General features: G+C 43.3%; 1 protein-coding gene across 5 annotated transcripts in view; it reads left to right on the top strand.

The window, feature by feature from the left end:
• The window catches only part of ARHGEF28 (Rho guanine nucleotide exchange factor 28), a 246,277-nt gene that overhangs the window by 184,780 nt on the left and 36,933 nt on the right, over positions 1-24,564 (top strand). For all 5 annotated transcript variants that reach the window (XM_053291271.1, XM_053291270.1, XM_053291268.1 and 2 more), the window contains 9 exons: positions 762-940; positions 2,044-2,132; positions 4,797-4,979; positions 15,632-15,763; positions 16,811-16,899; positions 17,444-17,482; positions 17,581-17,628; positions 20,080-20,562; positions 24,041-24,344. In XM_053291271.1, coding sequence (XP_053147246.1) covers positions 762-940; positions 2,044-2,132; positions 4,797-4,979; positions 15,632-15,763; positions 16,811-16,899; positions 17,444-17,482; positions 17,581-17,628; positions 20,080-20,562; positions 24,041-24,344 — 1,546 coding nt within the window. The remainder of the gene's footprint in view (positions 1-761; positions 941-2,043; positions 2,133-4,796; positions 4,980-15,631; positions 15,764-16,810; positions 16,900-17,443; positions 17,483-17,580; positions 17,629-20,079; positions 20,563-24,040; positions 24,345-24,564) is intronic.

Here is a 24,564-nt window from a genome sequence, read left to right as displayed (position 1 = left end):
TAAAATCTACATATGTTGTAATGAATTATAAACACAGGACAGCATACAGACTAAGTGAGTTATGACACTGATTTCATGATCATTCAATGAGACAAATTAGTCATGACTGATTTAAATCCCATTAATTTCAATGGCACAGTCATAACTGACTTAGTCTGGATCTTGCCCACATTAAGGTCTGCAATTGACTTTTTTTCCTACATGGCTTAAGTGTCTTTCAGCAGGTAAAAATAATAAACAATTAGGTACTATCCACCCTAAATTAAATGGGAATTAAATAATTTCAGTTAAGCATGTTTTATGCATTGGGGCTTTAAAATTCTGGATCATGCCCATTATTTTCATATTTTTAACATGTAAGCGATATTTTATTAGCATACTGAAGGATTTCATTATGTAAGACAGGAAACAAAAACACACACACACATACACAAATATATAATAAACACCGTATTTACCCAAATAAAAGATGACTCTGAATTTAAGATGATCTCCTTTAAAAGATGCAGATTAAATCCAAATCTGTATTTACCCAAGAGAAAGAGGACTCTGAAATTAAGGCAACCCCCCTCCCCCCATTTCTAAAATCAAAGAACTTGGAAAGAACTTGGAAAGAGCCTAGCCTTGGATTCAGATAAATAGCCAAATCCTGTTAGCAACCATATAAGCAGAGAGATAAAATATATTACATAAAATAATTATTCTCCCAATAATGATTCTTTGCCAAACCTAAGTATATTTTGTGATTGTTTTCTGTGTAGGATCAGAAGCCTGCTGTGATAGCCCTTCAGAAACTGATTGTCAGAGAAGTAGCCAATGAAGAGAGGGGGATGTTTCTGATTAGTGCATCATCCACAGGACCAGAGATGTATGAAATTCATACGAGTTCCAAAGAGGAACGCAGTTACTGGATGAGGCAGATTCAAGAAGCCGTGGAAAGGTACGGGTAGCTTTTTATCTGTACTCCTTGTTTAACTTTAGTGTATGAATCACCTCTAGAAGCACACTAAACTTGCTTGTTCAGGTTTGATTTTGGTGTACACACTTTTAAAGTGTACATTATCTTTGGAAGCATGAGGTACACCTCCCTAATGTTAGTAGGGGAGGCGTAGATCTTTCAGTGCAGTTCTATGCCCACTTTCCTGCGAGTGGACAGTAGGATTTGCTTTTGAGACATCTTAGTAAAGTGCAATCCTTGAGTGCTGTAGACTTGAAGGTGTCATATCCATCCATTCAGCTCTTCCAGGTCAGTATCACTGAGGCTGCTTTGTGGGCTAGGAATTCTCAGTCATGGTCTTACAGTGGAACTGAGATCCTCTCTTTTCTTAGGAATCGTAACCAGGAAGAAGGCGTGTACTTCTTTAATGCCTCAAATATCTTCAGGGGAGCAGATCTGTGTTAATGCAAAATCATGGCCTCAATAACTTGAACATATATGGAGACCTTGGGTTAGGGCGGTATAAAAATGCATTAAATAAATAAAATAAATATATAAAACTGCCTTTATCAATAACATCATTGGTTTTTCTAGCCCATCCTGACCAGCAATGGCCTTTCTTGGCCCTGAGTTCATAAAACTGCAGGTGCTACCTTTGACATACAAAGCAGATGCTCTACCACTGAGCAGAAAAATGCCTGATGTCATGGTCATTAATCTTATTTTGCTTCCTCCTGTATGTGGTCCACTGCAAAAATTTGAATTGTCATAATTATGAACTCTTTCTCTGGTGGTGTGCAGTTTCCATGAGATTATCCCATTAAAAAGAAGTGTCCTGAACATCCCAAGACATTGACTGACATCCGGGCTAAGTTACTCACAGGATTTATTTGAAAGGACTACTTAATTTCAGTAGGTCTTCCCTTGAGTAATTTAGTCAGAATGTCAGCCATTGTACATATTCTGACTGCAAAACTGGTGTGCATATATTTCAGTGTGCATATATTTCAGTACGTTTAGAAATATAGTTCTATCTACACATACAAATGTTTCAAGAAGAAAAGAATTTTTTCTTTGTTTGCTTTGTTTACATTTCTTCATGAAAGTTGTCCAGAGGAAGAGGGGAAAATGAGTGAATCGGATGAAGACCGAAGAATAGCTGAAGCAAGAGCAGCCAAAATTCAAAAATGTCAAGGTATGGTATTTGTTTTAGCACTCTTGATATAAAATTTATCATGACAAAGAGCTATAAATGTGAAATAGAAATAAAGGGGATTGTTGACCAAGACAGGTGTATGTAACAGGGAACTGAGCTATAAAATATGCTTGAAATTAGGATTGCTAAAACAGGTGGTTGTGGAGATGAATGAGAACCAGCTATGTATGTCTGTATATGGGTCCCCAGCACAACTGGAAGAAACTAATTTCTTAGCATTCTTGAGTAACTCTAATTTTACTTTTCCTCTTCCTGCGTTGCCACAGATTATCTGTAGCCAAATCCCACACTACTAATTGTTGAGCCCAGACCTCTCCTGATTTCCTTTCCAGCTGTCTTAAGACCAAACACATGTGAGGTCCATGACTGAATCTCCTATTTTTTATTTTATTTTAAAGCAGCTGTGGTGGGGAGCAGTGAGGTGGGGCTCTGATTTTTATTGAAACAATGGCACTGGAAGAGGGGGTGTTTTACCCTTTCCTCTTGCACCATTTTCCAGATCAAAATTTCACACACAACCAAGTTCCTATTAGCTCCACTGCAGAAAAAAAAGTAGATACCTGTATCATGTCTCTTTGTGTTTCCCACCCACACTGAGGGCTAGTGATTAGAGAGAGCCAGTGAGGTGTAATGATTGGAGTGTTGAACTGAGATTGGGGAGACCCAAGTTCAAATGTTCATTCTTCCATGAAACTCACTGAGTGACTCTGAGCCAGTCACTTATCTCTCTACCTAACCAACAACAGGGTTGTTGTAAGGAAACACATAACCATGTGCATTACTCTGGGCCCCTTGGAGGAAGAGTGAGATATACATGTAAATAAATAAATAGCAGCAACTTTGAAATGGGACATTTGGAATCAGGAAAATAATGCAGGGGGAAAGGGTTAAACTGCCTCTGACCCAAAGGGCTGCTGCCCCAGTAAAATAGGAGACCCTCCACAACTGCTCTAAGTTGAAATAGGAAAACCAGCTATTGAGAGTTGTAGTCACAGGTTTTGAGCACCATATATATGAATACGAATACAACAAATATTTATATACCACTTCCCAACAAAAGTTCCCAAAGCGGTTTACAAATAAATAAATAAAATGGCTCCCTGTCCCCAAAGGCTCTCAATCTAAAAAAGAAACATAAGACACCAGCAACAGCCACAGGAGGGATGCTCTGCTGGGTACTTTGGCTCTTAGCTGCCCTTCATAACCCTTTGTAATAAGATCCCTTGAAACATACGTATAGCCACATGGAAGCCATTTCTCCATGATGTGACACCATTGCAGTATTCATGTGAATACCAACAATTCTGTGGGATGGACCACAGAAAAATGTCTTCTACATGAGTGCAGGTATGTAAAGAACAGGATGTGTGAATCAGCTTATATTTGATTGGAAGATCACCTCAGTTCTTTGGAAGTGGCTCTGATTCTGTTTGGCCCTTCCAGGGATTGGGCCTGCTCAATTCGGTCCTGAATTGAAGAGTTCTTTCAGTTTGGGAGTGGAGCATTGGCCACCCGAAACCATTCCCCAACCCCAGTACTTATCAGGCAGGCCTCTCTTTAATCTTCTTCTTCACTCTTGGTGCCAAGAGCAGCTTCTGCTTCAAAAGGTCTTAAAAATCTTCTCCTTCTCCTTGTCCTCCTCCTTCTCCTACTCATTCCCTGGGAAGGAACAGCATGGGTGCTCCTAGGAATTATATTATTTTGCTGCACTCCGTGGAAATCAAGGCTTACCAGAAGTTCTTTTGAAATAGAAGCTGTGCTCAGCACCTGCTGCTCCTTCACCACTGGAGTGAAGAAGAAGATTACAGAGGCCTACCCAGTAAGAACTGCATCAGGGTTGGGGGACTGTATGAAGGTTCAGAGGCCTGTTGCCTCCCAAAGTGATTTGGCCCAATCCAGCTTCACTTCAGACTTGACTAGACCCAAAGTTGATGGTGCTTTGCTTCAGATTGAACCCAGCCACATTGGGCCTATTCACTTTGGGACCAAATAGGCCTCTGAACTACTGCAAACTACTACAAACATTTATATACGGTACCACTTTTCAACAAAAGTTTCCAAATGACATAGAGAAATAATAAATAAATAAAAATGAATCCCTGTCCCTAAAGGGCTCACAATCTGAAAAGAAACATAACATAGACACCAGCAACATTCACTGGAGGAGTACTGTGCTGGGGCTGGATAGGGCCTGAAGCTTTGTACAGCTCTAGAAAGGAAGCCCTGATGTAGACCAGGCATCCCCAAACTGCGGCCCTCCAGATGTTGCTGAACGACAACTTCCAGCATACCCAGCCACAAAAAATTGTGTCTAGGGATGCTGGGAGTTGTAGTTCAGCAACATCTGGAGGGCCGCAGTCTGGGGATGCCTGATGTAGACTATAATCCCTGTGAGCAAGAACCACCTTCCTTTTGAGCTCTCTGTATCACCTGGTATACTGTTGATGGTATGTACATGTTGAATAACAATGGTAATATTTTTTATAGTTTTAAGATAGCTACATAAGCATGTGTGTGTGAGAGAGAAATGAACACATACAGTTTTTAGTGCTTAAGTTGCTTAAGGTGCTTTGTTGTTTTTGCTGCAAGAGACTAATATGGCTATCCTGTGAATGAGCATGTTTTTTTTTATAATTCATACAGTCATCTTGAGTAACCAGGACCAGCAGATCTGCAGCTGTTTGGAAGATAAACTTAATATCTATGCAAAGCTTGGAGATATGAGTGGATTTGAAGATGTGCATATCGAACCTCACCTGCTTATAAAACCTGACTCTGGAGAAATACCTCAGGCGGCCTCACTTTTGGCTGCAGCTCTCAAGGAAGGTACAGCTGTGTCCCCACATGCCACTCTTTTCCTAAGGTCTTCCTCAATATGCCTTGTCATATGTCTTGGCATTCTGGTTTGTTTCTAGTTGTTCCTCAGTGTCCTGATACCACTGCTCATGGTTTTCTGCTATGTATGTTCCTTCTCTAGAGCAGGGGTTCTCAGCGTTGGGTCCCCAGATATTATTGGACTTCAACTCCCATAATCCCCAGCCTCAGTCGCCTTTGGTTGGGGATTATGGGAGTTGAAGTCCAACAACATCTGGGGACCCAATGTTGAGAATCCCTGCTCTAGAGATCATGAGTTGCTCTGTGGGACAGATTTGTTGTGCAAGATTGGAAGCAAGACCTCCCCGTCCTGCTCCCATCCACAAAAGAAAAAAGCACAATGAATCAGAATAAGTTTATTTTTGTAACCATAGGTCATAGCATTAAAAAAAGCCTATTAGACATGGTCATATCCAACAATGTCTATTGCTAGGGACTCCTGCATAGTTAGATATGTGAATATTGTACAGTACTGCTGCTGCTGCTGCTTCTTTCTTTCATTCTTTTTAAAAAGAAGCATATCATGTAAGAGAACAGCAGACATGAGGAGAAATGTTGCAGAATGTTTATCCAGACCAATTAAAGGCAGTGCCCTCAAGGATCTATTTTTGAGTGGCATGGAGGGCCTCCTGGGGAAAGGGGGGTCGTCAGAAATTGCCCTTTCCCTGGTACACCCATGCAGTTAGTCTGGAAGTGTTGTTAGTCTGATCCTCTCGCTCTACCAGTGCTTCCTTGTTCTGAATGTCAGCCATAACAAATAAGCAATCAGCAATCAATAGGTGCAACAATTGGGTTGCGGACAAATATTGTGCAACAGTTCTCAGTGACCTATAGACCAACAAGGGCTCAATTGTGTGAAACTGATAATCTTCTAATAAGAGGAAATTCCAAGGTTGGAGAAGGGCACCACCAAAAAAAGCTTTAATTTGGATCGTGATCCATTGCATTCATAAAGAATGGGTTCTGCGCCTGCGCAGGACCATCTGGGCAGAATAGACTAGCTCCTTGAAGCACTTAGCCTCGCCCCCTGCACATGGTGCACTTGATCTGTTTGGGCGGGCTAGCGGTCTCTTCTCAGTTCCTTTCTGACTGCCATTGTACACTGAACTCCTTGGACACCTTGGACACTGAACTCCTCGGACTGGAAGTTTTATTCTGTGGAAAACAAAAATTTAAATACGATTAATAGATTATCCTCTGACTCAGACCAGACCAGACTATTCTATCTCTCAGTGTTTTAACTTTGTTCTATCTAATGGACTGTTTTTCTCAGACACGACTTCAGACTGTTTAACAGCTTACACACGGAAAGGACTCTTGCTCAGCACTTGAGTATTATTGTCATTTAATTTACTTACTATGGATAAGAAAAAGACCTTTAAACACCATATCTGTTGCAATGCAAAACTTCCCTCAGTGGACAACCATAAGCTTTTGCCTACTTTGTCTGAGAGAAGAGCACAGTACCTCTACTTGTAAGATTTGTCTTACTTTCTCCTACCAGACCAGAAAAAAATAGAGCCCTTTGTTTCGGCTACTCTTAAAGACGACGTCCTATGCCCTGGAATGCCGATGCCAAGGTCTCTGGTGGACACCTCCATATCTTCAAAATCCAGTATGGTACCAAGATCAACATCAAGCTCGGTGTCGAAGTTGGTATCGGGATCTGCCATTGCTCAGTCTAAAACCTCAACTCGGATTGCTCTGACATCTTCCACTGACACATTTAAGGCACCTAAACTGCCCTCTGAATCAACTCATCTAAAGAGGCATAAGTCTCAACATTAATGCTAAAGGGGTGCCAACTTCCAAGAAACATCGGGAGGGTGCCAAGAGTGGGCGCGAGGTGACACCCATCCCTTCGCGGGCTATGCCTTCACCAGTGACTCTTCAGTCAGCCCCATTGACCCCTCAATCTCACCCATCGATGCCAGAGGTTGTAGAGCTAGATTCTCCTGTGTCTACAGCACGACACCCAGCTTCGACATCGACAGTGACAACGTGGTTGATACTGGTTACAGTATCGACTGCTTGACGCCATGAGTGCTCCCTATCACCCGCAATGACGCTGGGGCAATCTCCATCTCCAGCCAATCTCAAAACACAACACTCTCTCTGTCCTGCATCTTCCCCAGTCTCTTTCGACATTGATGCTGATGCTGATGATCTAGAGACTGGCCTGGGACCCAGTGCTGCCCAATGCCTCTTGAACATGCTGGATTCCACTGAATGTACTCCATTGGCATCAACCTTCTATGGATTTCTTAGTCAAGATCTTGATGCTGAGGAGGACGGAACATTTTTTTCGATACTAAGAACTCTGGAAACTTCACCATCTTGTGCTCATTTCTCTACTCATTCGATGCCTTTGGCTTTCCTGGCTTTCCAAATGCAAACTTGTCCACATCTGTGGAAAGTCCCAACTGACTATGTTACTACGCAAAGCTTAGTTCATGGAGGCGGAAGAGGGGATGCGTCGCAGGCACAGCTGAGCTCTCCTGGACTACCGTCTGATTACCAAGAATATAGACTTTGGAAGGCCCATCACCAATCCTCAGCATTGATGGATGCCACACAAATGCTATTGCCACACAAATGACCCTTCCTCCGGAATTGCCGAAGCCTGCGGCTGTGATGGTCTCGATGTTGGCTCAGGTCTCCATGGTGCCTACACCAAGCACTGCTGTAGTTTTGATATTGACACAGGTTATGCCACTGAGAAAAGACAATTCCTCAGTGCCTAGACCTCCTGTTGTTATGGTCCAAGCCTGGTTTATATGCTAAATATGCTCATTAGCTAGCATACAAAATTAGGCCTGGCTCATAGTGTCACCAAGTGACCAGGTTCTTTTATATGGTGACCATGTAGGATCTGGGCGCATGGAAGAAAGGAGATCAAACCAATCCTCAAAGATTCAATGGGCTTTATTGAGTATAAAAGAATAACAACATCAATTCTAGTTGAGCAGAAAGCAGAACACTCTATCAATATTACCAACAGTATTTAAACAGAACATCCTAGCCAGTACCAATATTCAACCAGTGTGTTCCTAACTACCATATGTGTGTGTATTAAATCTTCCTAGAGCCTAACATAATTCAGATACAGATGGGAAAGGGTGGGGGGAGGAAGGCTGAGGGCTGGCATGGTTCAGGAATTAGTAGAGGGGAAAAGGGGGGGGGAGGAGAAGGAAGGGAAAAGATGGAGGGACCCAATTCTTGTAGGAGCAGCATATTATCAGGATCAGAGAGACTTGAGGGGGGGGGGAGGAAGGCTGAGGGCTGGCATGGTTCAGGAATTAGTAGAGGGGGGAAAGAGGGTGGGGGGAGAAGGAAGGGAAAAGATGGAGGGATCCAATTCTTGTAGGAGCAGCATATTACCAGGATCAGAGAGACTTGAGAGCGGTGGATCTCTTCAGCTGAAGGAGCGAGGCTCGTTGGCTGGAGACAGGAGCGTTTACAGTTGCTCAGATCACGGCTGAGAGCCAGAGCATCATGCCTGAGGAAGTCTTGATTTCTCACTGCGCAGTAGAAGTCACAGACAGCTCCTGTCCATGGACAGAGTTCCTGCTTCTAGCCCCACGGCTTAGCAGCAAACTCTGGCATTGTTTGTGAGCATATCTTGCTGTAGGCACAAGACTGCTTGTAGGCAAAAGACTGCCAGCTCTCTGTCCAGTAGCCTCATTCTTTATAGTTGTATTTTCTTTTGATCTCTCTCTCATAGAGTCTATTCAAATCTCATCTTTTCCTGGGTCCCAAAACGTGTCAACTTGCTGCTACCTTCTGGACAATGTCTTTTAATTATTCAGGATATTGGCCAGTCCAGAGAGATCTCAATCTCATCTTCTGTAAACTGTGCGCTTAGGAAGGTGGGGGGAACATTGCCCAAAGCAAATCTGCATCTCTGAGCAACAAATTGCATCTTCCCCGATTCGCCAGTCTGACCCCAAAAGGTGTTAAAGTCATGAGTTAGTGAGAGAATTAGTTCTATTTGTGTGAGACAGCAATTACATTATTTCTTGTGTACCTTTATCTAGTGTGTAATTATAACAAGAGAATATTTAAAGTAACATAAAAAGGGGTACATGTGTGAGACAAGTTAATCAATACATTTGACTAAGGCAGCCTGTCAGTGAGGTAAGAATTAAAGTCTACAGGTGTTTTCTTAGGGTGGAATTTCTATAGACAGCAACTGAATAATCCCCTTTGGGCATAGCAGAGCCATCATTGACAAAGATTAACATAAACTTCTTGCAACAGGAAAGAGGAGGTCAGCCTCTGGCCTCTTCCACAGACATTATCTGGTAGTGAGTTGCATTTTAGCATATGATTAGCTCAGGCCTAGCTTTTGTGCCTTCTTGAGTATCCATTTCACAATACAATGCTGGATCGCCTCTTCCCTCACAGGTCAGTTGAGATCTGGTATGTCAGTTCACCCTGAGTTCAGGTATTATTTCATTTCTTAATATAAAATGAAATCAGGCACAGGCCTATATTCCATATACTTCTGGGCTGGTACCTCTGGTTCTAATATGTTGAGGTGGACCGTCCTCAACACTATCCAGCTAACCTGCATGTCTACTCAGACCGCTGAGTTGCCTAAAGCTTGTCCTCAAAAGAGTCAACCAACCCAGATGGTGGCTCCTGAAGCCACTACTTCTTCAACTCAAATGGCTACTAAGACAATGGGTTCTGCTCCTTCTGGGCTTCATACCTTAATTTTAACAGATGATTCTGATTCTGATTCATCTTCTACAGGCTCCAGTTCTTCTGAACATTCTGATGACCCCCCTGTCAAGGTGTTTGCCAGGTGACAACATGTCTCCTGATGAAGAGAAATGTTCTTATCACAAACAGATCTCTGAGGTGGCTTCTGCACTTGGTTTGGAGTTAAGGAAGCAGGCTCAAGATGTGGATGACCCTGTCTACAAGTTCTTTAACTCAACGGCTCCCACCCAGACAGTACACCTTCCTATGCTGCCTGTGATTTCCAAGGCTGCTAAGTCTGTGTGGGAAGCTCTCCAAACCTCTGTTCCTCACCTCCAAGCACTTGGAGAATTTGTATAGAATTCAGAAAGAAGATCATTACTTTCTACTAAAGCATACACTGCCCAGCTCTGTGGTAGTAGATTGTGCCTCATCTTCTAAGACTGGCAGGCATCATACCACACCAGGGGACAAGGAGGGATGTAAGTTAGGCGTTCTTGGATGAAAAATCTACTCTTCCTCCTGCCTGGTGGTTAAAATAGCTAATTATACTGCCTGCTTTGCTAAATATGCTCACTCCCTTTATGATGAGCTCTTTCAAGAACAGGCTAATCTTTCTCTGGAGGAGTTTCTAGCCAAGTTTAATGAAATCAATTCCAAATTTACTGTCTTAACCAGACAATAGCTGAGCAGTGCCAAACACCTGACAGAAACCGAATCTCGGACATTGGCAACTGCTGTTTCTTTATGAAGACACATTTGGCTGCGCTCTACCGTGCTTCAACCTGACATGAAGGATCATGTGGAGAACCTGCCTTTTGACAGAAAGGGTCTCTTCTGTGAAACCAAAGTCACCTCCATGGAATCCATCAACATGTCAAAATTTACAGCAAAAACCTTTTCGGCTCTTTCATAGACCTGGGACTCTAAATACCGCCAGTACAGTAGAAGGCAATACTCCTACAAACAGATGGACAAGAGAGACTTCCTTAAGCAATATCAACACTTTAATAGGAATCCCTTTAACCAAAAACTGAGAACCTCTCAAGGCGCCCGCACAAATACCACTGATACGGCCATACAACATCTTTGATCACGAGGTCAGTCCACCAAATACCCTAGTCTAGGAGTCAGCACTGTCGACTTCTCTGCTATCTTCCATCCTAGCCACCTCCAATAGCAGGCTGGCAAGTCATGCCTTTGCATGGTGAAACTTAACATAGACCACTGGGTCCTTCGCATAGTTGAGACGGGCTATGCAATAGAGTTCACAACCATACCATTGTTCAATGGGATCAAGTACACACCTGCATGCCAACTGCTGATGGAGGAAGTTCAGATTCTTTTGGACAGGGGGGTGATATCACCTGTTCAGTGCACAGATCAGTGGCGGCGGGGGTGTGTGTGTTACTCTCGCTTCTTCCAGATCCTGAAATGGGACAGAGGCCTACAACTAATCGATTATGGTGGCTGAACCGCCATTGGATGTGTGCAAGTTTTGCATGATGATGTTGTAGAGCATCCTTCCTCTCTTCCACAAGGAGGAGTGGTTCATGACGTTGGATTTCCGAGACGTGTATTTCCACATCGGGATCCAGCACAATCACAGGCAGTACTTCAGGTTCACAGTGGGCCACCAGATCTGCCTGTACAACGTGCTCCCATTTGGTCTGGTGACGGTGCCCCATGTATTTACAAAATGTATGGCTGTGTACATAGCATACCTTAGAACTCAAGGATTAACAATGTTTTCATATCTCAATGAATGGATCCTGGCAGGAAGGATAAAAAGTTAGTTAGCTTCACAAGTCTCAACAGTCCTAAGTTTATTGGAGGATCTCGGCGTCCAGGTCAACTGGTCAAAGTCCAAACTCCAGCCAGTGAAGCACGTAGACTACATAGGGGCCATTCCTGACGCAGAAGCACAGCGTGCATTTCTGCCCATGGAGCGCAGAAATCCCTAATATCTACCTTTATGGTGCATCCCAGACAAAAGGCTCATGAGATACAGAAACTGCTGGGGTTGAGGGCTTCATGCAGCTCCACTGTGCACCACACCAAACTTCAACTGGGCAAAGAGGCACCTTTTAAATGTGGTGGTTCTCTTTATTTAGTAGGGGGAGAGTAACTGGCCCTATCCACCCCCAGGACAGCATCCCTCCAGTGGCTGTGGCTGGTTTCTAACTTATGCGTCTTATTAAATTGTGAGCCCTTTGGGGACAGGGAGCCATCTTCTTTGTTTGTTTATTATTTCTCTGTGTAAACCACTTTGGAAACTTTTGTTGAAAAGTGGTATATAAATGTTGAGATGACTGCAACACTGCTTTCTGTCGATTTTCCAACCCAATGGAGACAATGCTCAGATGCTGCTGCTAATTCTGTACTTGATCCTGGTGTCACTCCAGTGGTGGAAAAAGGAGATCAATCTCCTGGAGGGTCCCCTTCCATGTACCACAACCGTCTACCTGTGTCACAACGGATGTTTCTTTTCAAGGCTGGGGAGCCCATTGCGGGGAACTACATTCAAGGTCTAATGTCTCCGAACCAGCTCCAATGCACATCAACATTTTAGCACTCTTGGCACTGTTCCAGGCACTCAAATCCTTCCAACCATCGCTGATGGGAAAGGTGGTTCAAATCAGCCTAGACATAGGAACGTAGGAAGCTACCTTATACTGAGTCAGACCTTTGGTCTATCTAGCTCAGTATTGTCTTCACAGACAGGCAGCAGCTTCTTCAAAGTTGCAGGCAGGAATCTCTCTCAGCCCTATCTTGAAGAAGCCAGGGAGGGAACTTGAAACCTTCTGCTCTTCCCAGAGCGGCTCCATCCCCTAAGGGGAATATTTGACAGTGTTCACACTTCTAGTCTCCCTTTCATATGCAACCAGGGCAGACCCTGCTTAGCTAAAGGGACAAATCATGCTTGCTACCACAAGACCAGCTCTCCTCTCATGACAATGCTACGGCAACAGCTTATCTAAACTGCCGGGGAGGGACAGTTTCTCGCTCCCTTTGCATGCTACATCTTCAAATTGGGAACTGGGCCATAGCTCAATGAATGACCCTAACCGCTATCCACCTCAAAGGTGTGGAAAATACCCTAGCGGATCATCTCAGCAGGTCACAAATTCTTCTGCAACAACACGAATGGGAGATCCACCTGACATATCTTTGACCTCTGTTCAGGGCCTGGGGGACTCCAGAAACTGATCTGTTCACAACGTCTGTGAACAAGAAGTGCCCCCAATATTGCTTGAGGGCTGGTGTCGGCCACAACTTGAGGGGGTATGCCAATTCAACTGGGGTCAGAAGTTTCTATACATCTTTCCTCCTTACTCTCTGTTGAACAGAGTCCTGGTGAAAATTCTGCAGGAGTCTGCAGATTGTATATTGATTACTCCCTGGTGGCCCTGACAGTCATGGTTTCAACAAGCAATCAGACTGTCAGAGGGACGCCACAGGCGTCTGCCTCAACACGAGAACCTTCTGCTACAGGAGGATGGAAGACTCTGTCATCCTGACATGAAAACCCTAAAGTTGACTGCCTGGAGGATAAGGTTTTGAATGACATCCTCCTCAACAATAGGAAGAAATTGATTTGCATCAATTACAATAGCAAGTGGAAACGATTCAGGCTGTATGCACAGCAGCAAGGTTTTCTACCTCACTCTGCAACATCTCGCCAAGTCCTGCTGTAATTCATGAGCCTTAAGCAGCAGAAACTGGCCGTCTCCATTAAAGTTAATCTGGCAGCCATTTCTCCTTGTCATCCCAGATGGGATGGAATGACAGTTTTCTCACATCCAGACTCCAAAAGATTCCTCAAAGGCCTGAACAACCTCTGCCTGCCTATCTGACAACCTACTGAGCAATGTAGCTTGTCCCTTGTCCTGTCTGCTCTAATGGAGTCTCCCTCTGAGCCCATGGCAACGGCCCCTCCAAAACTTGCAAAGACGGCCTTTCTGTTGGCCATAACATCAGCTCGGCAGGTCAGCGAACTAAATGCCCTTCACACTGATGTTCCCTGTAATACATTTCATGAGGACAAGTGGTTATTGACTTTCATATAAACAGTGACATCGTCATCTTCCGAAATCCCACAATGGCTCAGGAACATTCGCTACATTCCTTGGATGTGAGACGTGCATTCCTCTTCTACTTGCAGTTGACGAGGCCCTATAGGAAGACAAAGTGCCTGTTTGTTGGCTACAAAAGCAAGGTGAAAGGTAGCCAAATTTCCAGACAAAGGTTAACCCACTGGATTATGGAACTCATTCTCCTGTACCAGAAAGTAGAGCCCCAAGAGACCATACAGGCTCATTATACAAGGGCTTAAGCTACTTCTGCTGCCCATTTGGTAGCAATCAAGCTCAGAGACATCTGCACTGCAGCAACCTGGTCTTCTGAGCATACCTTTGTCAAGCATTACGCGTTGGACCTTCGTTCTGTAGCTCAAGCCAATTTTGGTAGGAGTGTGCTGAAAAGGGTCTTACCTTAGCATACTACACCCGCCTCTAGGCTGACAGCTTGTTAGTCACCCACTCTTATGAGTACTATGGATTACGATTCAGATGAACAGTTTGCTCACCTGTAACTATTGATCTGGAAGTGATCCGTTGCAGTCATAAGACCCTCCCGCTGGCCCCACTGCAGTATGCAAAGTGAGAAAAGGTAGGCTTACAAGAATACTTCAGGTGACTTACCTTGTTGTACTGTGGTCTGTTTCCATGCGATGATTGCATCCAAATGTCAGTCCTTCAGAGTTGAGGAGAGAATGCTAGCCCATGCAAACTGAGCAAGTGCGCCATGCGCAGGAGGCAAGTCTAAGCTCTTTGAGAAGCTAGTCAGTTCTGCCTGAATGGTCCCGCAGAGGCACAGAACCTACTCTTATGACTACAGCGTCTCACTTCCAGATCACTTACAGGTGAGCAACCTGATTTTCAAAATCTGAGGAGGTATATACGGGAGAAGATGCTTCTCAGCTTTGGTAACTCAGACTCAGCCCACAAGCTAGAACTAGTAGTTTGAATTTAGCCTGGAAAGTGACTGGTGTCAGAAAATTGTATTTGCTTTTTCAAAGAAGAGTTTATTTAAACATATTTATTGCTGTTTTTCCTCAAATAAATAATATAGCTAAACAAAGCCAAATGAAAACAAAAATACCAAAGAAGCTAGACAGCACAATATCAAAGAATGTCAGTGCGAAAATATCATGCTTTTTGGCTCTGACAATGTTATTGCTATATTTTCAGCTTAATAATTATCTTTAATTCTTCTCTCTTAATTTTCAACCCTTTAATCTTTTTCTGATATCTAATCATAATGGCAAAAGGATCTGAGCCTAATATAAACAATAACACTGACATGGGACAACTAGTTGCAAAGGGACATTTAGTTCATTTTGTTACTTGAAAAGATTTCAATTTCCCCCCACAAACAACGGTCATAGTTTTCATGGAGGGGGTCAATTAACTTGCTAAAACTACCTCATCATTGTATTTCTGCATCAAACTTGCAGAATTGCCCATTAATAAGCGAATGCTTATAAGATGCTCATTAGAATGTTCACAGAATAAAGATGAGGGAACATAAGAACATAGGAAGCTGCCATATACTGAGTCAGACCATTGGTCCATCTAGCTCAGTATTGTCTACCCAGACTGGCAGTGGCTTCTCCAAGGTTTCAGGCAGGAATCTCTCTCAGCCCTATCTTGGAGATGCCAGGGAGGGAACTTGGAACCTGCTACATGAAAGCATACAGATGCTTTAAAATGATTCATATCTTCATTCATACCTTTGCCTTTTCACCATATCATAAGGAAAATGGTTAACTTGGCAGGATTAGGAGCACATCCTAAATTATGAACTGAATACCTGAATTCTCAATCTCTTTGCAGCGGAAAGTCTCCACATGGCCGTGACATTATTGCAGACGAATGACGCAAGCCAGTCAACAAAAGAGAATACTGGGGAATCAAACTTGACTGAAAATCTTAGTGCCGTCGAAGTCTGTGAATCTTTCAATGACTGTTAGTAAGGCTAAACACTTTTAATTGTCTGTATGCTATATTTAATTATTAATGTCATCTTTTAAACAATTTTTAATTTTAGCTTTTCAGGGCTTTATCATAAGTCTGTGGCAAATTTATATTGCCTTTACAGTACTTTGTCATTCCACATTATATTTGACTCAACCAGCTGATGTGTAGTGTTTGACATTCCATCTGTTTTGAGAGACATTACTCAGTTTACATACCTTAAGGCCACATCTTAAAAATTTGAACAACAAATTCTGTTCATACCTTCTGTTACCATTTATTTTTAAATAGCAGGTACGATAATGCCTGTTACAGTTTTACAGAATGGGCCAATTCATGCGTGATTTGGCATATAAACTCGAGATATGGTGGGCTAGAGGACTGCGTTTAGTCATACACAAGTATGTCTCTCCCACACAATCCATGATGCTTCAATAACTTACATTGTCCTATGCCATCACCATGAAAAGCAGAAGTAAAATTATGCAGAACAAACTATGCACAGTTTGCTTAACTTATACAGATGCTGCGTCTTTAGCAAAGAATTACATGGACACATCATTTTTAATTATAGGGAATTTTCTCAACCCTGAAATGCTTGCCTATATGTGATTTTGTTTTCTAAGTAATATTGTATTTTTACCAGATAAACAAGTAGAAAGTTGAAAAAAACAGATCATAACTGGGATGGGGAGGAATTCTGGAAAGAGGGGTAAGAATAGGGATTCACATAGTGGCAGAAAGGAGAGAAAAGAAGAAAGAACAGAGGGAGATAAGAAAAGCCAGCAATAATTTATATGAAATTTAGCTGGTTGTTTATAATATTAAAGAGCAGGGCTGCTCAACTTTGGCCCTCCTGCAGATGTGGAACCACAGTTTCCATAATCCCTGATTATTGGTTATTGTGGAAGTTGTAATAAAAAAACAGCTGGATGACTGAAGTTGTGCGGTCCTCCTGTCATAGAGTTAAGAGGTGGTTAAGTATAGTATATGCTTGATCTTGTAAATCTGATTCATATCCTTTCCTGGTGACTTTAGTTACAGAATTAAAGGGAGACAAGGATCCTTATGATTCAGATGCCCACGATGCAAACAACGTAGCTGAAGATGACTTGATGATGGATGAGGTATGATACTTGATAGGCTTTTTTTCAAAGTCATCTGTGCACTGCACATGTATACGAATGCTGCACAAGCACAACTTGATATACATAGTCCTTTCTCCACTGTTATTACTCTCTGTCCCTTCTCTTGTCCTCACTAATTTTATCCTCTGAGCATTTTAAAAGAAGAGCCTAACTACTTGAAAGCAAAATAAATGACACAAAGTAACAACAAACCATTTATGAAATCATAATAATACAATGCATTCTGAGTGCAAAATTTGGATTTAAAATGAACAGGAAAATCACAGGGCTGTTTATTTTGTATCAAAAGTGTATTATATATTTTTGTAGCATACCATGAAAGCTTATGAAATTGAAAAATACGATTAGAACTAGTGCTTGATTTTCAAAAGGTGCATGTGTGTCCAGATGATTTAAAAAGAAAAAAAATCAAGCAAAATGATGCTAGATTCGTAAACTGCAAATGTTTGAGATAATGTAATAGATTCACCAGAAGGTGGCAGCCTAGTTCTACAAAACAACTGACACAATTATATATTTGTAGGAAAGAAGCACATCTTTCGCTGCTTCTGCACAAACTGAGGTGAGTTGGTTCAACCGCAAAATCTGTTTGCTTTCTGCATTAAATTTTCTATATTTTGTAACTTGAAAAACCACACCTTTCTTTCTCCCCTCCTCTAGATCGTACAGACTATCCAGAACCTAACCCGCCTCTTGTACAGTGTACAGGTGATAAATGACTGTGTATACTTTATTTTTTTAATTGGCTGTTCAAGATAACTCACGTCACTTCCCCCGCTTCAAAATTGCAATCAAGCAACTGAACTTTGTGCAGTAATCTTTTCTTGGTGGTCTGTTCTTGGGAACTTTTGACCTGATCCAGCCCTTATGTGTAGGGACCATTAAGTGCAGGTACATAGCTGTGCCCTGGCCCTACACTCACTGTTGCACACAGGGCAAAAAGCCTGTGCCTGAGCCACCTATTGATGAGTCTCCCATTACCATTCCACTTCTCCCCTTGCCTATGGTTTGGTGCTTTTATTACTTTTGGAAGTGATGTCTGAAAGCACCCTAATAACATTAAAACAAAAGCATTTCATTTACTTTGTCAAATATTTCATTTGAGACCATTTATGATTATGTGCCTTAAAGTGATCTAGGGTGGGTTTCCCCGCATTTGCCTATGGATTGCAAACACAGGCATTGGCTTACATGCTGCCCAGTGTGCTGTGGGCAGTTCCGTACTGCCCGCTGCTGTGGACGTCTAAAATAATGCTGGTGTTGTTGCACAAGAGCATTCTGGATTTAATACGTAAAATTGTGCAATGCTTATGCAACATCATAGTGATTGGAAATAATGGCCATAGCATAGCAAGCGCCATGCTGCAATTTTTATGTTTTGTGCAATTTAATTTTGCTCAAGAGCACTCTTGCACAACAGTGCCAGCATTGTTTCATATCAGGCCTGCTCAGCTATGGACCCACCATCTGTTTTTGGATTACAACTCCCATAATTCCTAGCCACAATGCCCAATACCCAATAGCCAGGGAATATGAGAGCTGTATAATAATAATAATAATAATAATAATAATAATAATAATAATAATTATTATTATTATTATTATTATTATTATTATTATTGATTTCTATACCGCCCTTCCAAAAATAACTCAGGGCGGTTTACAAAGAGAAACAACAAATAAATAAGATGGCTCCCTGTCCCCAAAGGGCTCACATTCTAAAACGAAACATAAGATAGACACCAGCAACAGTCACTGGAAGTACTGTGCTGGGGGTGGATAGGGCCAGTTACTCTCCCTCGCTAAGCTGTAGGCCAACATCTGCAGGAGGGCCGAAGTTGAGCAGCCCTGTTTTAGATGTTCACAGCAGAACTACTCATGGTATACTGCATGTCATGTCATGTCAACCACTGTGTAAAAAGAAGCTGGTTACTTTTGAAGCACTTCCAGAGAGAGGCAGAGAGATGGACCAAAGATGAAGATAGGCATTCTGCCACACATAGTATATGAAGAACACAGGTTCTATATGCACGAGTTCCCAGATTTGAGTCCTGGATATAGATATGATGGCCTGTGTGGGCACCACCCACAGCACAGTTGAGAGTGTGCAGTACCAGGGGCCTTTGGAGAACATGGGGCATGTGCCTAGTGGTTGCTTATCTCCTTGTGAGCCTCAGGATGCCTTTGGAGAGGTGGACTCAGTGGTAGAATACATGCTTTGCATGCGGAGGGCCCTAGGTTCACTTCTCTAGCATTTCCAGCTTAAACGTTTGCAGATAGCAGGATGAGAAAGGCTTCCCCCAGACACCTTTGAGAAGCACTGCTATCAGAGGTAACAGCATTAAGCTAGATCAGGGCTGCTCAGCTTCGGCCCTCCTGCAGATATTGGCCTACAACTCTCATCATCTCTGATGCTTGGCCACTGTGGCTGGGGATGCTGGGAGCTGCAGGTCCAAGAACATCCGGAGGGCTGAAGCTGAGCCCGGAGCTAGATGGACGCTGACTTAATGTAAGGCCGCTTCATTCATTCATTCATTGAATTTATTGATTGAATATATTCATAATGTACGTTGGGGCCATAGCTCAGTGGGGATAGGGCTGTAACTCAGTGCATGCAGAAGGTCCTAGGTTCAATCGATGGCATCTCCAGGTAGGGCTGGAAGAGATTGGAGAAGCCACTGCCAGGGAGCGTAGACAACACTGAGCTCTCTAGCTTGGTATAAGGAAGCTTGTTATGTTTCTCATGTCACCTGTGCACAAGTTGGGATCTGTAAAGAATGATGGTGGCCCACTGAGGTGGAAACTCTGACACTGGCCACAGAGGTGCTGTAATACACTAATATGAATTGAAGAATGGTAAGATAAATACATAATGAGATCATCAGTGTTGATTTGACTGTTATGTAATTGTGAGCTTGTATGATAAATAGATTTTTAAAAATAAAGCTGTTAAGCTCTAATGTTTATATCTAGGGTGGCCATCCTAAGGTTCTCCAGCTTTTGGAATACAGTTCCCATCATCCCCAGCTGCAAATGATTGTAGCTGGGGCTGATGGGATTCATAGTCCAACAACTGCTGGAGAGCCTCAAGTTGGTCACCTCAGTTTCTGTTATGTCCAGCTGATAGAAACGGACGCTATGTTTTGTTTCCCTAAAAAGGCAGCCTTAGCCATCCAGGATAGTCACATGGAGATCCATAAGCTGCTTCTACAGGAACAAGAAAGATCCAGCTGGAGTCCTAGTTCTCGTAGCACCTCCCTCCTTGAGCAAGAAAAACACCGGAACGGTAAGCAGAAGGAGGAACTTGCAAACATACACAAACTTCAGCACCAGTTTCAGCAGGAGCAGCAGCGATGGCACCGCGAGTGTGAGCAGCGGCAACAAGAACACGAGACGAGAGAGAGCTGGTTGCTGGAGAAAGAGAAGGAGTGCCTAAGCCAAGAGGAGCTGCTCTGCAAAAACCGAGGAGAGCTGGACACCCAGCTGCAAGACTACCAGCAGAACCTGGAAAGGCTCAGGGAGAGCCAAAGGATGGTTGAGAAGGAGCGGGAAACCATAAAGCTGCAGCAAAAGATCTTGCGCCACTGGAAGCACAGCCACCCAAGCAGTCGACCCACAGAGAACTCATCAGGGAACCATCAGGTATGCGATATTTCCTCTAGAGTAAAACTGCCTGGTGTCTATGGTGTTTTTCTTAATGGTCTCACATATATTGTCTCATCATAACCCTGTGAGAAAGACCAATATGATGACCACGTTACAGCTGTGGTGTTGATGCTGGGAGATGGAAGTGTGCCTTTATGTGAGTTTATGTTGAGGTGCCATATGAACCAGAGACTTCCTGGCTCACAACGCTATCTCTTCTGGACTACACTGCTGGTAACACCCTCGATGTGGTCTTTTGCTCAGATCAGGGTGGTGTTCTGTGGGTGGAGACTCCTAGAGTGTCTCCATTGTCATGGACGGACCATCATATGGTTAAGGTTGGTTTTGTGGCCACAACCCACGTCTTCAGGGGTGCAGGACCTATTAGGAAGGTCCGCCCAAGAAGGCTGCTGGATCCTATAGGATTCCAAGAGGCCTTGGAGGGTTTGGGGGTTGGTTCTGCCGGTGATTCTCTTGATGCCCTGGTAGAAACCTAGAATAGGGAGCTTACCAGGGCAGTAGACACTATCACCCCTAAGCGCCTTCTCCACTCTGCTTCGAAACTAGCCCCATGGTATACTGAACAGCTACGGGGGCTGAAGCGGCAAGGGAGAAGACTAGAGTGTAAGTGGAGGAAGACTCGACTTGAATCCGATAAGACACTGCACAAATCCCATTTGAAGGCTTATTCTGTGGCAATAAATGCAGTGAAGAAGCGATTCTATTCTGCACGTATTGCATCTGCAAATCTTCTCTGAACATAGATCTGGATTTTTCTTTATCCTGTTGTGACGCTTCTAACAACTTTTTTGTGGATAAAATATCTCGCATTCGAGCCAGCGTGGACATGGTTATGGTGGGGTAAACTGCAGAGGTGTCTAATATCTCCTCTTGTTCAATTAGAATGGATCAGTTTCAATTTGTGACTCCTGAGGATGTGGACAAACTTCTTGGAGGTGTTCGGCCTACCACTTGTCCTTTGGATCCATGTCCAACGTGGATTATAACATCCAGCAGGGAGGTTGTTAGAGATGGCCTAGTTGACATCATAAATGCCTCACTGAGGGAGAGCAGGATGCCTCCATGTTTGGAGGAAGCAATTGTGAGACCTTTGCTTAAGAAGACTGCTCTAGAGCCCTCAGTGATGGATAATTATAGGCCAGTCTCCAACCTCCCTTGGGTGGGCAAGGTAATTGAGAGGGTGGTAGCTGATGAACTCCAGGCAGTTTTGGATGATACTGATTATCTAGATCCATTTCAAACTGGCTTTAGAGCGGGCTGTGGGGTAGAGACAGTCGGCCTGATGGATGATCTCTACCAGGAATGGACAGTGGGAGTGTGACTCTTAACCAAGGAGAGCTGGTCTTATGATAGCAAGCATGATTTGTCCCCTTAGCTAAGCAGGGTCTGCCCTGGTTGCATATGAATGGGAGACTACATGTGAGCACTGTAAGATATTCCCCTTAGGGAATTTCCTGTGTTCCTATGTTCTGTTGGTTCTTTTGGACCTTTCTGCAGCTTTCAGTACTATCGACCTTCTGGATTGCTTGGGGGATTTGGGAATAGGTGGCACTGCTTTGCACTGGTTCCATTTCTATCTCTTAGGTAGCATTCCAAATGGTGTCGCTCAAAGATAGTTGCTCTGTGAAATGAGAGCTATTGTATGGTGTCCCTCAGGGCTCCATCCTATGTTTGATGCTTTTTAACATCTACATGAAACCGCTGGGTAAGATCATCAGGAGATTTGGAGCAAGGTGTTATCAATATGCTGATGACACCCAAATCTATTTTTCCATGACCTCATCATCAGGAAATGGCATAGCTCCACTAAATGCCCACCTACAGGCAGTAATGGACTGGATGAGGGGTAATAAATCGAAGCTGAATCCAAGCAAGATGGAGATACTCATGGTAAGGGGTCATACTTCATGGGATGTCATAGATCTTTCTGTTCTGGATGGGGTTGCATTTCCCCCGAAGGACGAGGTACGTCGCTTGCGAGTGCTTCTGGACCCAGGCCTCACTCTGGTTTCTCAGGCTGAGGCTATGGCCAGGAGCTCTTTCTATCAACTTCGGTTGATACAACAGCTATGTCTGTTCCTTGAAGATAATGATCTCAGAACTGTGGTGCACTCTCTGGTAACCTCTAGGTTTGTCCCATTAGAGCAATGCACTCTACGTGGGGCTGTCTTTGTATGTAGTCCGGAAATTTCAGTTGATTCAAAATGCAGCGGCTAGATTCTTCTCCGGGGTTTCTCAGAGAGACCATATTATGCCTGTTTTAAAGCAACTGCATTGGCTGCCAATAGGTTCCCAGGCAAAATACAAAGAGCTGGTAATTACCTTTAAAGCCCTAAATGGCTTAGGACCGGGTTACCTAGAGGAGCGCCTTTTTCTGCATGATCTCCACCACGTTAAGATAATCAAGAGAGGTCCATCTCAGTTTACCGCCAGCTCGTCTGGCAGTGACCCGGGAGCGGGCCTTCTCTATAGTTGCTCCTGGGCTGTGGAATTCACTCCCTATAGACATTTGAGGCATAACATCTTTACTAGCCTTCAAAACAACCCTTAAGACACACTTTTTTTAGCCAAGCTTTTAGTAATCTCTGAATGTTTTAAATTTTAATTGCTGTAATTTTTGAATGTTTTAAATTTTTTAATTGCTGTTTAATAGTTGGTTTTATTCTGTTTTAACTGCGTTTATTTTTGTGAACCGCCTAGAGCCTTTGGAGTCAGGTGGTATATACATTTAATCAATCAATCAATCAATCAATTAATAAGGAGCAATAAGACATCTGTTATCTCACTCAACAGCAAGGCCTAGAGGACCCTCATAGATTTCTAGTAACAACAGAAAAGTCAGTAGCGGCCGGTGTGGATGCTGCCAGCGGGGTGGCAAGAGACACCTTTAAGCATAAATTAGTAGCTTCTTACCTCCGCTTTGGCTGCACCTGCAGCGTGCCTGCCCAGCACTCCCTGTGGTGGGGGATTGGCAGTGCCATTCACCTGGCCACTGGCAGGGGGGTCGGCTCCGTGGAAGCCAGGTGAGTGGCGGAACTGATCCTCCGCTGCAGAGTGTGCTGAGTCGCACTGCTGCTTGGAGCAGCTGGAGCGGAGATCAGCTCCTACTAATTTTTGCTTAAAGGTGCCTCTTGACACACACCCCAGCGGCGTCCACACCGGTCACTACTGAGAACAGTGGCATTAGTTCCTCACTCAGTCGTGTCAAGCGGGATACTGCACAAGGGTAACTGCCCCAGTCTTGAGTCCTGAATGAAGATGTATGTTAAAGGTTTGTTGTATTATATAAAATTTGCTACATTGGTCTTCATTCCTCTTTAGGCAACAGATGAATTAAATCAGCTTTCATTTTGATTTTCACTGTTGTCAGGAGCAAGTTAATGACACCAAAACAGAAGACAGAGATTCATGACGGCAGTATATTTTATATTTCCTTCTGTTTTCTTGTGTACAGATCATGGGACTCAATCAATCGGACAGTTTTTGTGGTGGAAATTCAATCTTCATAAATGAAGCCGTTGTACAGATGTCATTAAACCATCTCAACAGATCAAATTCAACGGTCGTTTACCAGGACAGTGGACACAGAGTAAACCTGCCAAATTCAGATTTATCAAGGACTAGTGAAAATCAGGTCACCCTCAACATGGATGTTGCTTTTCAACAAGTATTCCCAGGTGATCCCTCAAAATCCACAAGACTCTGCCATCACTCCTCATCCTCCTCATGCACAAGCAGCACAGATGCTTGTCACAATCGTAAGTCATAATTTAATTAGGTTCGCCGACTTGGCAACAAAAGCAGGAAGTATAGTTAAAGATGTGTCTGTTCCATGAGTAGATGTAAGAATCCCGAAGCTTACTTTACTAGCTCAAACAAGTTTTTAGCTTTTATGGCTGCTGAGATAAAATTGAACTCAGGAGCCCCATGGCCAAGGGAGAATCCTATGAGGGATCAATAGCTTGAAGGATTTTTAGA

Source organism: Hemicordylus capensis, chromosome 2 (genome assembly GCF_027244095.1).
Source record: "Hemicordylus capensis ecotype Gifberg chromosome 2, rHemCap1.1.pri, whole genome shotgun sequence".
In the NCBI taxonomy this organism is placed as follows: domain Eukaryota; kingdom Metazoa; phylum Chordata; class Lepidosauria; order Squamata; family Cordylidae; genus Hemicordylus; species Hemicordylus capensis.
This window is presented reverse-complemented; position numbering and strand designations above follow the sequence as displayed.